General features: G+C 48.5%; 2 protein-coding genes across 11 annotated transcripts in view; one reads left to right on the plus strand and one right to left on the minus strand.

Annotated features, from left to right (window-relative positions):
- Positions 1–2,422: 2,422 nt before the first annotated feature.
- Positions 2,423–6,953, minus strand: YBEY (ybeY metalloendoribonuclease). 3 transcript variants are annotated; one of them, XM_032276535.1, is made up of 3 exons: positions 6,847–6,953; positions 6,201–6,454; positions 2,423–3,010 (listed from the first exon to the last, which is right to left on the minus strand). In XM_032276535.1, exons 2-3 carry the CDS (start codon positions 6,408–6,410, stop codon positions 2,855–2,857), a joined length of 366 nt encoding a protein of 121 aa, XP_032132426.1. In that variant the 5' UTR covers positions 6,411–6,454; positions 6,847–6,953; the 3' UTR covers positions 2,423–2,854. The 3 variants fall into 3 exon arrangements, with proteins under 3 accessions (XP_032132426.1, XP_032132425.1, XP_032132427.1); XM_032276534.1 differs by lacking the exon at positions 6,847–6,953 and adding an exon at positions 6,574–6,694; XM_032276536.1 differs by lacking the exon at positions 6,847–6,953 and adding an exon at positions 6,590–6,691.
- A 51-nt stretch (positions 6,954–7,004) lies between these two features.
- Positions 7,005–11,842, plus strand: part of MCM3AP (minichromosome maintenance complex component 3 associated protein) — a 54,676-nt gene continuing 49,838 nt past the window's right edge. For 2 of the 8 annotated variants that reach the window (XM_032276523.1, XM_032276526.1), the window contains exons 1-3: positions 7,005–7,132; positions 7,800–9,109; positions 9,657–9,880. In XM_032276523.1, coding sequence (XP_032132414.1) covers positions 7,891–9,109; positions 9,657–9,880 — 1,443 coding nt within the window. In that variant the 5' untranslated portion in view covers positions 7,005–7,132; positions 7,800–7,890. Of the gene's footprint in view, positions 7,133–7,410; positions 9,110–9,656; positions 9,881–11,842 lie in introns of those variants that run through there. The other 6 variants (XM_032276528.1, XM_032276529.1, XM_032276525.1 and 3 more) reach the window with 5 other exon arrangements.

The following is an 11,842-nucleotide window of genomic DNA, read 5'->3' on the forward strand; positions in this document are numbered from 1 at the left end:
CAGAAAATCAAACACCGCATGTTCTCACTCATAGGCGGGTGTTGAACAATGAAAACACATGGACACAGGGAGGGGAGCACTACACACTGGGGTCAGTTGGGGGGAAATAGGGAGGGACAGTGGGGGGTGGGGAGTTGGGGAGAGATAGCATGGGGAGAAATGCAAGATATAGGTGATGTGGAGGAAGGCAGCAAATCACACTGCCACGTGTGTACCTATGCAACAATCTTGCATGTTCTTCACGTGTACCCCCAAACCTAAAATGCAATTAAAAAATAAAAAAGCAAACAACAACCAAAAAAATAAATAAAAAGTGAAAAAAAAAAACAAAACAGCTGGAGAATGACCCCACAGGAAGCTGCCCCTTCGGGACACCCCAGGCCACAGGCTGCTCTTGGTATGTGGCAGCAGGACCCCAGGGTTGCTGAGAGACCCCTGAGCAGGAATTAGTCACTCAGCCTCAGTTCCCTCCCACCAAAAATGGAAATCAAGGCCTTTCAGACTCTTCTTTTCCCCACCTGCAACTGTCTTCATTGAGTTATACCTTTCAGACTCTTTAGTCAATGTGGATTGCAGTCTGGGCCAGCACTGTGCTGGGAGGGGCAAGAGGATGGAAATGTCCAGCCGCAGGGGCAATAGGCAAGGGGGTGAATTATGAAGAAGTGAGGAGGGGTGGGTGCCACGGAGTGGGGGGCAGTGAGGCATCAGCCAGGGCCGGCCTGCCTGCCCTAGGAGGGATGAGGCAAGGGCACAGCCACACCCCAGCCCAACCCCCGAGGAGGGACAGTGCCCCAGTCAGAGGGCGGAGCCTCCAGTGGCCCCAGATTTTACTGACCACTGAGAGTGGAGCTTTGGTGGGTGCACAGGCAGCACAGGAGTGGAGGAGAGGTATGAGGCAGAGCTGGAGGGAGGTGCAGCTGCTGGTGAGGCGGGAAGACCCACAGGTAGCTCCATCCCCAGGGAGACAGGGCTGGATTAAAGCCCACAGGGGAGGGGCACCAGGATGGAGCCCAGAGCTGGGGGAGGAGAAGGAGGAAGAAGAGGGAGGGCCTGTGGACCCTGAGCAGGCACAGCACCAAGGGGATTTATGGAGCCCTGTGGGCCACAGGGGTACTGCTCCCCTGGGGTTTGGGTGGATGGAAGGGGGAGGTCTGGGAGGTGGATATCCCTGGGGCTGGTGTGAGGTGCCTGGAGACAAGGCAGGGTAGATGGAGGCTACAGCTGAGAGCCAGCCTTGAGCAGGACTGGTCTGGCCTGTGGCCATGTGGATGGGGTCCTGGGAGGGTGGGCTGGCCTTCACTCAGAGGAACAGGGAGCCCCACGGAGAGGGCTCTGAGCCCGAGGAAGAATGCCAGGGGTAGGCCAGGGAACAGAATCTTAGCAGGTTTGGGGAAGGTGGAAGCAGATGTCCACATCCCTTCCGCACAGTTGCTGGCCACAGAGATTCCAGGGCTGAACCTCTGGCTGGGCCATTTCCTGTCACTCTCAGAAACTTCCTCTTCCCTGGCAGGGTGTGCATAGCAGGCAAGTCCCACCCTGGTCCGGAGGGGGCCGTCCCACCCTTTCACACTGGGTCTGGCTGGAAAGCTCTGCTTCAGGCCACACAGATGCACTTGGAGCCCCAAGGACAATTCAGGGCATGGCTGTTCAGCCAAAGGAGGACAAGTATGATTCACTCATACATGGCTTTTCAGAATACTTTTCTTTCTTTTCTTTTTTTTTTTTGCATTAGGCTGCTGAAACCACCTTTGCAAAGATGATGACAGTGAGAGAAGTCTAGCATGGCTGACTCCATCTCGCTTCCAGCTTCACAGGCTGGCTGTCCCCACTCAGTCCTGGGTGTAGGCCAAACTAACCATGGGAGGAATTTAGTTTACAGTTTAATTTTAGATCAAGAATATAATCATCCCTCCCTAAAACGAATCCTCTCCTTGCTCAGGGAGCAAAACCACCTTTGTAAAGCTAACGAAAGGCCACAAGATTAGGATAATGGGAGGGGCCTGAACGCTGCTCTGAGGGGCATCAGCCCGCAGGCCTTGCTTCCCCAGCCTGCCTTGCTGTAATTCCTTTCTGCTCAGGAGTCATGCAGCCAGAGCTCATGAGATCTGTGACTTCCCCAATTGCTCCCCAGTAAGATAACATCATAATTGCAGAACCTAAGATTGGTCTTTTGAGATGGTTTTCAGACTTTAGAGTTCTGGCAACCTACAGACTCCACCTAGACCTGAGACTCATGACTCAGCTGATCCTGTGGCTCCACCCAGAGGTGGACTCAGCAGACAGAAAATTGTTTACACCCCTATGGTCGGTCCCCAACTCATCAGCAGCACTCATTCCCTAGCCCCCACCTGCAAATTACCCATGAAAACCCTAGCCTCTGAGTTCTCTAGGAGATTGATTTGAATAATAACTCCAATCTTTGTGCTTGGCTAGCTCTGTGTTAAACTCTTTCTCTACTGCAATACCACAGTCTCAGTGAATTGGTTTTGTCTGTTCAGTGGGCAGGCAGAACCTGTGGGGGGTTACACTCAGGAGAAATGGATGTGGAAGGTGGTAGTGGCTTCAACTGGCAGCTCCGAAAGAAGCTGACCCAGCAGGTCTAGGTTAGCTCAACACAGCCTGCTCTACTCCAGAGATAACAGCTAAGAAGGCTTCTCCGCGAGTGTCCGTGTTTTCACAGTGTGTCCTCTCCCTCCTCCAACCGTGGCAAGAGGCATGCAGTCCCTACCCAGCTAGGTGCTCCTCACCCTGCTCACAGGTTCTTCCCCCAGTACCCCTTATGGTGCCATGGACACACGTGGATGTGGGGTGGTGATCTTGACCCCTTTGCATGGCCCATGTTCCATAAACCAGGTTATGTGCTTTCAGTACCCCCACTTACTGTCAGGATGTCATTGTAATCTTCACTTTCTTTGCACTGCTGGAAGATATACTCCACTCCGAGGAAAATGTCTCCCAAATTGTAGTCATCTGGAAAATCAGGCTGGGGAAATTCACCTGCTTTCAGATTCTAAGAATAAGGAAATACAGACTTAGAGAACAGGAATCGTAACCCAGCCACAGGTTGACATTTAACCCTGGATAGTCCCAAAACAAATAAGCGCTTGCTCTCTGACGAGATCACTCTTAGGCTGCATGTCCAAGGCCAGCGTAGCAGCTGGGCCTGTGTCGGGGTGAGCTGCCCAGCCAACTGTGCACAAGTGCCCTAAATTGTTCCATTGTGAAAGTTGTCTGAATAAAAATGGAACCATTAGGGTTAAACAATTAAGCAAACCACTAAACCCTGACAAACAGAGCTGGGGAAAGCTATGAAGAGAGGATTCTCATACTTTTAAACCTGATAACAAAAACTGTCACTAAAGACTGCAAAAACTGCAGCCCTGCACAAAGGCTATTACAATCTTACACACACACACACAAAACTGCAAGGATATCTGCCCAGCAAGTGCCTGTTCCACCTCAGACTGGCATTAACCTTGGTATTGATCTTTGTAACCAAGGATAATTATCTCAAAACAATTACGTGATCTTCCTCATTCTTCCCTTAAAAACCTTTGCCAGGCTGGGCGCAGTGGCTCACGCCTATAATCCCAACACTTCGGGAGGCCAAGGCAAGTAGATCACCTGAGGTCAGGAGTTCTAGACCAACTTGGCCAACATGGTGAAACCACGTCTCTACTAAAATACAAAAAAATTAGTCAGGTGTGGTGGCTCATGCCTGTAATCCCAGCTACTCGGGAAGCTGAGGCAGGAAAATTGCTTGAACCTAAGAGGCAGAGGTTGTAGTGAGCTGAGACTGCATCATTGCACTCCAGCCTGGGTGACAGAGTGAGACTCTGCCTTTGCCTTCCTCTATCTCCCTGCATATGCACATAATATACTGTGGCATGTGGCTCTATTCTACAGAAACATCCTTCTCTCTTTTTTGAGACAGAGTCTTGTTCTGTCACAAGGCTGGAGGGCAGTGGTGCGATCTCGGCTCACTGCAACCTCCAACTTCTGAGTTCAAGCAATACTCCTGCCTCAGCCTCCCAAGTAGCTGGGATTATAGGCACGTGCCACCATGCCCAGCTAATTTTTGTATCTTTAGTGAAGACGGGTTTTCACCATGTTGGCCAGGATGGTCTCAATCTCTTGACCTCATGATCTGCCCACCTCGGCCTCCCGGAGTGCTGGGATTACAGGTGTGAGCCACCGCGCCCAGCCACATCCTTTTCTTTTAAAGCCTGTTTGTTGTTTAGGTTGATATCACCTCGTCAAACCGCATATTTTTCATTTCTTTCATCCTTCCCAATGAAGAATCACAGACCCACAACTTCTACAGAGTTAAATCATCACATGGTCACACTGTATATTCCTGTTCTTTCTGCTTGATATTTTGTCCTAAACAGTCTTTCACGTTTTTCACATAAAGACTATAACAAAGACCAGTCCACTAATTTAAGGACCATCCACACTAAGCCATTCACCTATGGCTCGATATTTAGGATGCTCCTTTTATTTTCCTATTACAGAAAACAGTAACTTTTCCTTTTTTGAGATAGGGTCTCACTCTGCAGCCCAGGCTAGAGGGCAGAGGCGTGATCTTGGCTCACTGCAGCTTCAATTTCCTGGGCTCAGACGATCGTCTCACCTCAGCCTCCTGAGTAGCTGGGACTACAGGCTTGCACACCACCATGCCCGGCTAATTGTGTTTTTATTTTTTGTAGAAACAAGGTTTCACTATGTTGTCCAGACTGGTCTTGAACTCCTGGGCTCAATCCATCCTACCACCTTAGCTTCCCAAAGTTCTGGGGTTATAGGCCCAGCAAATAAATTAACATTTTAATACATTTTTAAATGATTTAGCATTTGGTTTTATTCTGTCTTTTGGCTTACTGTCTTGGGTGTGTCACTACTGACACACCTAAGTCCCAACTTCTTTGCCTGCCACCACGCCCAGCTAATTTTTTGTATTTTTATTAGAGACACGGTTTCACCATGTTGGCCAGGCTGATCTTCAACTCCTGGACTAAGGATGCATATGTTTTAAATGCTCTTGGTGTAGATTTGCCAAATGGCTTTCCCAAAGGGTTGCTCCAATTTGTGCTGCTCCAATATGGGAAGCCTTGAATGAGTCATGCACAGAATGTAGAGAATAACCTGACGGCTATCACATTGAGTTTGTTGGAAATATTTACTCCAGTCTATTCTTTTATTTTCAGTGTTGTTTTAATTTTTCCAATTTGCACATATTCATTAACGAATCCCACTTAAAATTGCAAAAATACTACAGAAACACTTTGCTTCTTTCTTTTAATTAACTGAGAGCCTTAGGAGGGGAAGTGGGTGGACACTAGTCACCTTTCTTTTTCTTTTTTTTTTTTTTCTGAGACAGAGTTTCACTCTTGTTGCCCAGGCTGTAATGCAATGGTGTAATCTCGGATCACTGCAACCTCCGTCTCTGGGGTTTAATCGATTCTCTTGCCTCAGCCTCCCAAGTAGCTGGGATTACAGGTGCCTGCCACCACTAATTTTTTTGTATTTTTAGTAGAGACAGGGTTTCACCATGTTGGCCAGGCTGGTCTTAAACTGCTGCTCTCAGGTCATCCACCCACCTTGGCCTCCAAAAGTGCTGGGATTACAGTTGTGAGCCACCACGCCTGGCAGTCACTTTTTCCTGCGGGCTTACCAGGGTAATTGTGGCCTTTGGGTAACAGGCATCGATCAATAGAGGCTGAACATACTGTTCTACTTTCGTGTCTATTTGAAAATTTCCAAAATTAAAATGAAAAATCCTGTCTGTAATATATATACTTATATGTGCCACCGAGCCTAGCCTGTAATATAATTAATACACGAAATTTAGGCTGGGCGCTATGGCTCACACCTGTAATCCCAACACTTTGGGAAGGCCAGATCAGGAATTCAAGAGTAGCTTGGCCAACATGGTGAAACCCCTGCCTCTACTAAACATACAAAACAACAACAACAACAAATTAGCCGGATGTGGTGGCTCGAGCCTGTAGTCCCAGTTACTACAGAGGCTGAGGCACGAGAATTGCGTGAACCCAGGCAGGGGAGATTGCAGTGAGCCGAGATGGCACCACTGCACCCCAGCCTGGGTGACAGAACAAGACTCCCTCTCATTTAAAAAAAAAAAATATAGGAAATATACTCCGGATAGGTAGGCTAGACAAGAACACTTTTTCTTCTTTTACCTCATGAAATGGAAAAGAAAGCACGTCGGTTGGGACATTTCTATCTCTGTAGATTCTATTAATGTGCTGAATATTCTTGTTGTCAACACAGATGATCCCCAGGTCAAATTTCTGCACTCCTAAAATCCTCCGTACTATCTCGATCTTACTTCGAAGTGGCGCTCTCCTGATGGGGATGACTCGCTGCAGATTTCTAATCACCAAGCTCATTTCAGGAAGAATAACCGGCCCTTAAAACATGTTTCCAACGGAACCTGGGGTTAAAGTGTCAGAGAAGACCAATCAGTACAAGACAGTGACGGCACATTCTGTACAAAACTCATGCACACGCAATCAAGTCCCTTTATTTGGCGGAAGTGACTGAAAATCTTACGGGAATTTACACTGACCACAGGAGAATACAAAAATGAGGGGCCACGGGAGGAAGACGCGGAGTCAGGCCCGAAGGGCTCGCGGTGAGGGAGCCGTTCCCCGAGGCAGGGGGCAGGTGGGCGGGGCGCGCGAACGCGGCGAGGCGGGTAGGGGAGGGGAGCGGACGGAATGGGGAGGGACAGGGCGGCGTCCTCTGGGGTCTGGGGCGCCTGCGGACCCACGCGGATGAGTGCGACGCTCCCGTTTGGGAGACTAGGAACCCGCCCGCACGTACCGGGCTCAAGACCCGGCAAAGGGCGCGAGACGAGGCGCAATCCCCCACCGGAAGCGCCGCCGCCTAGCAGGGTGCCGAGAGCGGAACCCGATCGCGGCGGAACTCGGTGGTGCTGCGCGAGCCGGAAGTCGGTCCGCCGCGTTTTCGGTCCGCCGCGTTTTCGGTCCGCCGCGTTTTCCGCCCGCAGTGCGCAAGGGCGGTGTCGCGGCCGCAGGCTGGGTGTGCGCCTCTCGTCTTTTCCAGGGGTCCGGGAGCTGCGCGGGCCCCGGGGTCCAGCGGCGAGACGGTGAGCGTGGGGTTGGGCCGGCGCCTGAGACGCGGCTTCCTTCCCCGTCATCGCTCAGGGAGCGCGGCGGCGGCGGAACTGCGGCCTCCGCCTTTTCGGGCTGTGCTGGGCGGAAGATGAGGCTTCCCAGGCCCGCCGTCCCCGCCGAGAGGCCGCAGCTCCGCGGCAGCGCCCTCACCTTCCAGCCGGCTCGGCGGTCGCCAGGGCGCGGTAAAGGAATGCCTGAGGAAGGGCTCAGCGCCCCGGCCGCCCCGAGGGAAGCCAGGTGGGCGGAGATCCCGAAGCTAACGTTCTGACTGCGTTACATTCCAGTTCTCGGGCTGTAGACAGTGGAGGCGGTCGGGAGAAACTCATCTCTAAGTCGTAAGGAGGAACAGCATTCATTTTCTTATTGCCACTGGAGGTTTTTCATGAGTTTACCAACGCAGTGATTCGGCTTTTTTTTTTTTTTTTAAATCTTAAAGGATCACGATTTAAATCTCTGTAACAAAGTAATTATTTGGACCGCTCTCTACGCCATTCTCTAACAAAAGAACCCTGTGGCTCTCAGAAAATAATAGCCCTTTGTCTGCCTTTGAAATAGTTATCCTTATGTGACTGTTCAGAAATTCCTTTCTTAATTTTGTAGCAGAACGTAGCTGTGATGATCTGAATTTTTGTCTTTCAGCTTGTTATGAAGACGAAGGGGAGGCTGTTCAAGAAAGCCAATTAATTTTGTACACGTAATACTTATTATCTTCTAATAATTGGATCAGAAGATGAATCCAACTAATCCTTTCAGTGGGCAGCAGCCTAGCGCTTTTTCAGCATCTTCTAGTAGTTCCATAACAACATTCCCATCCAAGGCGCCGTTTCGATTTGGTCAACCTCTTTTTGGACAAAACAGTACCTTATGTGGGAAGAGCTCAGGATTTTCACAGGTATCCAGCTTTCCAGCGTCTCCCGGAGTAAGTCATTCCTCTTCAGTGCAAACATTAGGGTTCACCCAAACCTCAACTGTTGGACTCTTTTCTGGACTTGACCACACATCCACCTTTGTGGCTACCTCTGGGCCTTCAACTTCATCTGTGCTGGGAAACCCAGGATTTAGTTTTAAATCACCCACCAGTGTTGGGGCTTTCCCAAGCACTTCTACTTTTGGACAAGAAGCTGGAGAAATAGTGAGTTCTGGTTTTGGGAAAACAGAATTCGGCTTTAAACCTCTGGAAAACGCAATGTTTAAACCAATATTGGGGGCTGATGCTGAGCCAGAGAAAACCCAGAGCCAAATTGCTTCTGGGTTTTTCACATTTTCCCACCCAATTAGTAGTGCAGCTGGAGGCCTGACCCCTTTCTCTTTTCCTCAAGTAACAAGTAGTTCAGCTACCAATTCAGATTTTACTTTTTCAAAACCAGTTAGTAGTAATAATTCATTATCTGCTTTTACCCCTGCTTTGTCAAATCAAAATGTAGAAGAAGAGAAGAGAGGACCTAAGTCAGTATTTGGAAGTTCTAATAACAGCTTCAGTAGCTTCCCTGTGTCGTCATCTGCAGTTTTGGGTGAACCCTTCCAGGTCAGCAAAGCAGGTGTCAGGCAGGGGTGTGAAGAAGCTGTTTCCCAGGTGGAACCACCTCCCAGCCTAATGAAAGGCCTGAAAAGGAAGGAGGACCAAGATCGCTCCCCAAGGAGACATGGCCATGAGACAGAAGATTCTGATCCTCTGTCCAGGGGGGATCATCCTCCAGATAAACGACCTGTCCGCCTGAATAGACCCCGGGGAGGTACTTTGTTTGGTCGGACGATACAGGATGTTTTCAAAAGCAATAAAGAAGTAGGTCGCCTGGGCAACAAGGAGTCCAAAAAGGAAATTGGCTTTGTTGAGTCTGGAGAAAGTGACCACATGGCTACCCCAGGAGGGTGTCAGTCTCTCCTGGCACCTTCCCGGATTCCAGGTTTGAATAAAGAGGAAGAAACTGAAAGTAGAGAGAAAAAAGAAGGTGAGTTCTGAAAATGTGGAACATAGTGTAAATCCTGCTGGCAGCTTCCCAATAAGTTTCTTTGGGTGTTAGCTTGATTTTTCAGATAAATCTCCTATAAACATTAGGGATTCTAGGCTGGGCGCAGTGGCTCACGCTTATAATCTCATCACCTTGGGAGGTTGAGGTGGGTGGATCACAAGGTCAAGAGTTCGAGACCAGCCTGGCCAACATGGTGGAACCCCATCTCTACTAAAAATACCAAAATTAGCCAGGTGTGGTGGTGGGCACCTGTAATCCCAGCTACTCTGGAGGCTGAGCCAGGGAGAATCACTTGAACCCAGGAGGCAAAGGTTGCAGTGAGCCAAGATCGCACCACTGCACTCCAGCCTGGGCAACAGGGCGAGACTGTCCCAAAACAAAACAAAACAAAACACATTAGGGATTCTACATGTCATAGGGAGCAGGTCTTATACCTGTGAACATTTCCTTTACTTTTACACAGTTGGTGCCTCCTGTTGTTAGCGTTACATCTGATGGTTTAAGTGTCTGTTCTCTGAACCCCTAGATTCTTTAAGAGGAACTCCTGTACGTCAGAGTAAAAGAAGCGAGAGCACAGATAGTCTTGGGGGCTTGTCTCCCTCTGAAGTCACAGCAATCCAGTGCAAGAACATCCCTGACTACCTGAACAACAGAACCATCCTGGAGAACCATTTTGGCAAAATTGCTAAAGTGCAGCGCATCTTTACCAGGCGCAGCAAAAAGCTCGCAGTGGTACATTTCTTTGATCATGTGAGTATTTCCGTATTGCCGTTTGTTACCCTAGATTTGAACCACGTCACTGTAAAACTTGTTTTTTTGCGGGGGGGCCATCATGGTCTATCAGTTATTTGTTTAATATAGGGAAATTACTCAAATATCTTATTCTTTTTTTTTTTTTTTTTTTTTTTTGAGATGGAGTTTCGCTATGGTTGCCCAGGCTGGAGTGTAATGGCACAATCTTGGCTCACTGAAACCACTGCCTCCCAGGTTCGAGCAATTCTCCTGCCTCAGCCTCCCGAGTAGCTGTGATTACAGGCATGAACCGCCATGTCCTGCTAGTTTTGTATTTTTTTTTTTTTTTTTTTTTTTTAATAGAAATGGGGTTTCTCTGTGTTGGTCAGGCTAGTCTCAGACTCTGACCTTAGGTGATCTGCCCACCTTGGCCTCCCAAAGTGCTGGGATTACAGGTGTGAGCCACTGCACCCAGCCTCAAATACCTTATTCTTCGTTTTTTGACGCAGGGTCTCGCACTGTTGCCCAGGCTGGAGTGCAGTGGCAAGATCCTGGCTCACGGCAACCTCTACCTCCCAGGTTCAAGTGATTTTCCTGCCTCAGCCTCCTGAGTAGCTGGGATTACAGGCACCTGCCACCATGCCTGGCTAATTTATTTGTAGTAGAGACAGTGTTTCACTATATTGATTAGGCTAGTCTTGAACACCTGACCTTGAGATCCACCCACCTTGGCCTCCCGAAGTGCTGGGATTACAGGCGTGAACCACCATGCCCAGCCAAATACCTTATTCTTAAGATAGGCTGGGATAGCACTATTTATTTCATAACTTGGAGTATTCCAGGTCCCTACAGAATACAGTGCTCTGGAAATGCTGGGAGAGTTGTTCCCATGAAGTGAAATTTTTCTGAAAGGCTTTGGAGTAGCTCTAACTACATAGTAAAGTGAAATTCTTCTGAAAGGCTTTGGAATAGCTCTAACTACATAGTAAAGTGAAATTCTTCTGAAAGGCTTTGGAGTAGCTCTAACTACATAGTAAAGTGAAATTCTTTTGAAAGGCTTTGGAGTAGCTCTAACTACATAGTACTTTTTTGTTGTTGTTGCTTTTGTTTCTTTTTTTGAGACAGAGTCTTGCTCTGTTGCCCAGGCTGGAGTGCAGTGGCATGATCTTGGCTCACTGCAACCTCTGCCTCCTGGGATCAAGTGATTGTTCCTCCCTCAGCCTCCCAAGTAGCTGGGATTGTGTGTGCACCACCACACCTGGCTAATTTTTGTACTTTTAGTCGAGACGAGATTTCACCATGTTGGTCAGGCTAGTCTCGAACTCCTGGCCTCAGTGGTCCATGCATCTTGACCTCCCAAAGTGCTGGGATTACAGGCATGAGCCACCATGTCTAGCCCCCTCATTTGTTTTTAAAGTGATTTTTTGCTTATTGCAATGTGCTCATTTTCCCAGCTGAACATTAAATATTTTATCACCCAATATGTAAATACATTGCCTTTATAAACAATTCATTGGTACAGACAAAGCTGAACACCCTCATTTCTCCTGTTAACCAAGAGCAGTCCAGTTACCTAGTGTGGTGTGTGTTTTTCTAGACGTTTTATGAGTATCTACAAGGAGACTAAGATGTGGTTGGTTTTATGTGTTTTCTGTGATAAATGGCATCTCGTGTGTTATTCTGCAGCTCCCTTTTATGCTTCATTGTGACTTGGAAAACTTTGTTTCTGTATATGTAATTAGCTGGTGAGAATCATCTCACCAGATGCCAAAGAGGCCAAGTTTGTGAGTTCTATGAGGCAAAGTTGTTAATTTTAAAAGAGCAGAACAAATAGATGCTTGTGAGACAGGTAAGGGAGATGGACTGCTGCGCCCACAGCCAAAGGCTCTGCAGGCAGCAGATGGGGGATGGAGGTATCACTGATGTACAGAGGACAGGGGCTCCTGGTGCCTTTGGATGGATGTTCTGCTTACTGCGTTT

The sequence above is a fragment of the Sapajus apella genome, unplaced genomic scaffold (genome assembly GCF_009761245.1).
Source record: "Sapajus apella isolate SASKATOON/1434 unplaced genomic scaffold, GSC_monkey_1.0 scaffold8, whole genome shotgun sequence".
Classification (NCBI taxonomy): domain Eukaryota; kingdom Metazoa; phylum Chordata; class Mammalia; order Primates; family Cebidae; genus Sapajus; species Sapajus apella.

Bases quoted from the DNA above. Each gene is read 5' to 3' on its own strand.
- YBEY (XM_032276535.1), bottom strand. From the start codon at position 6,410: ATGAGCTTGGTGATTAGAAATCTGCAGCGAGTCATCCCCATCAGGAGA. The intron at 3,011-6,200 runs GTAAAAGAAGAA...CCTTATTCTTAG, and splicing joins TTTCTTTTCCATTTCATGAG to AATCTGAAAGCAGGTGAATT.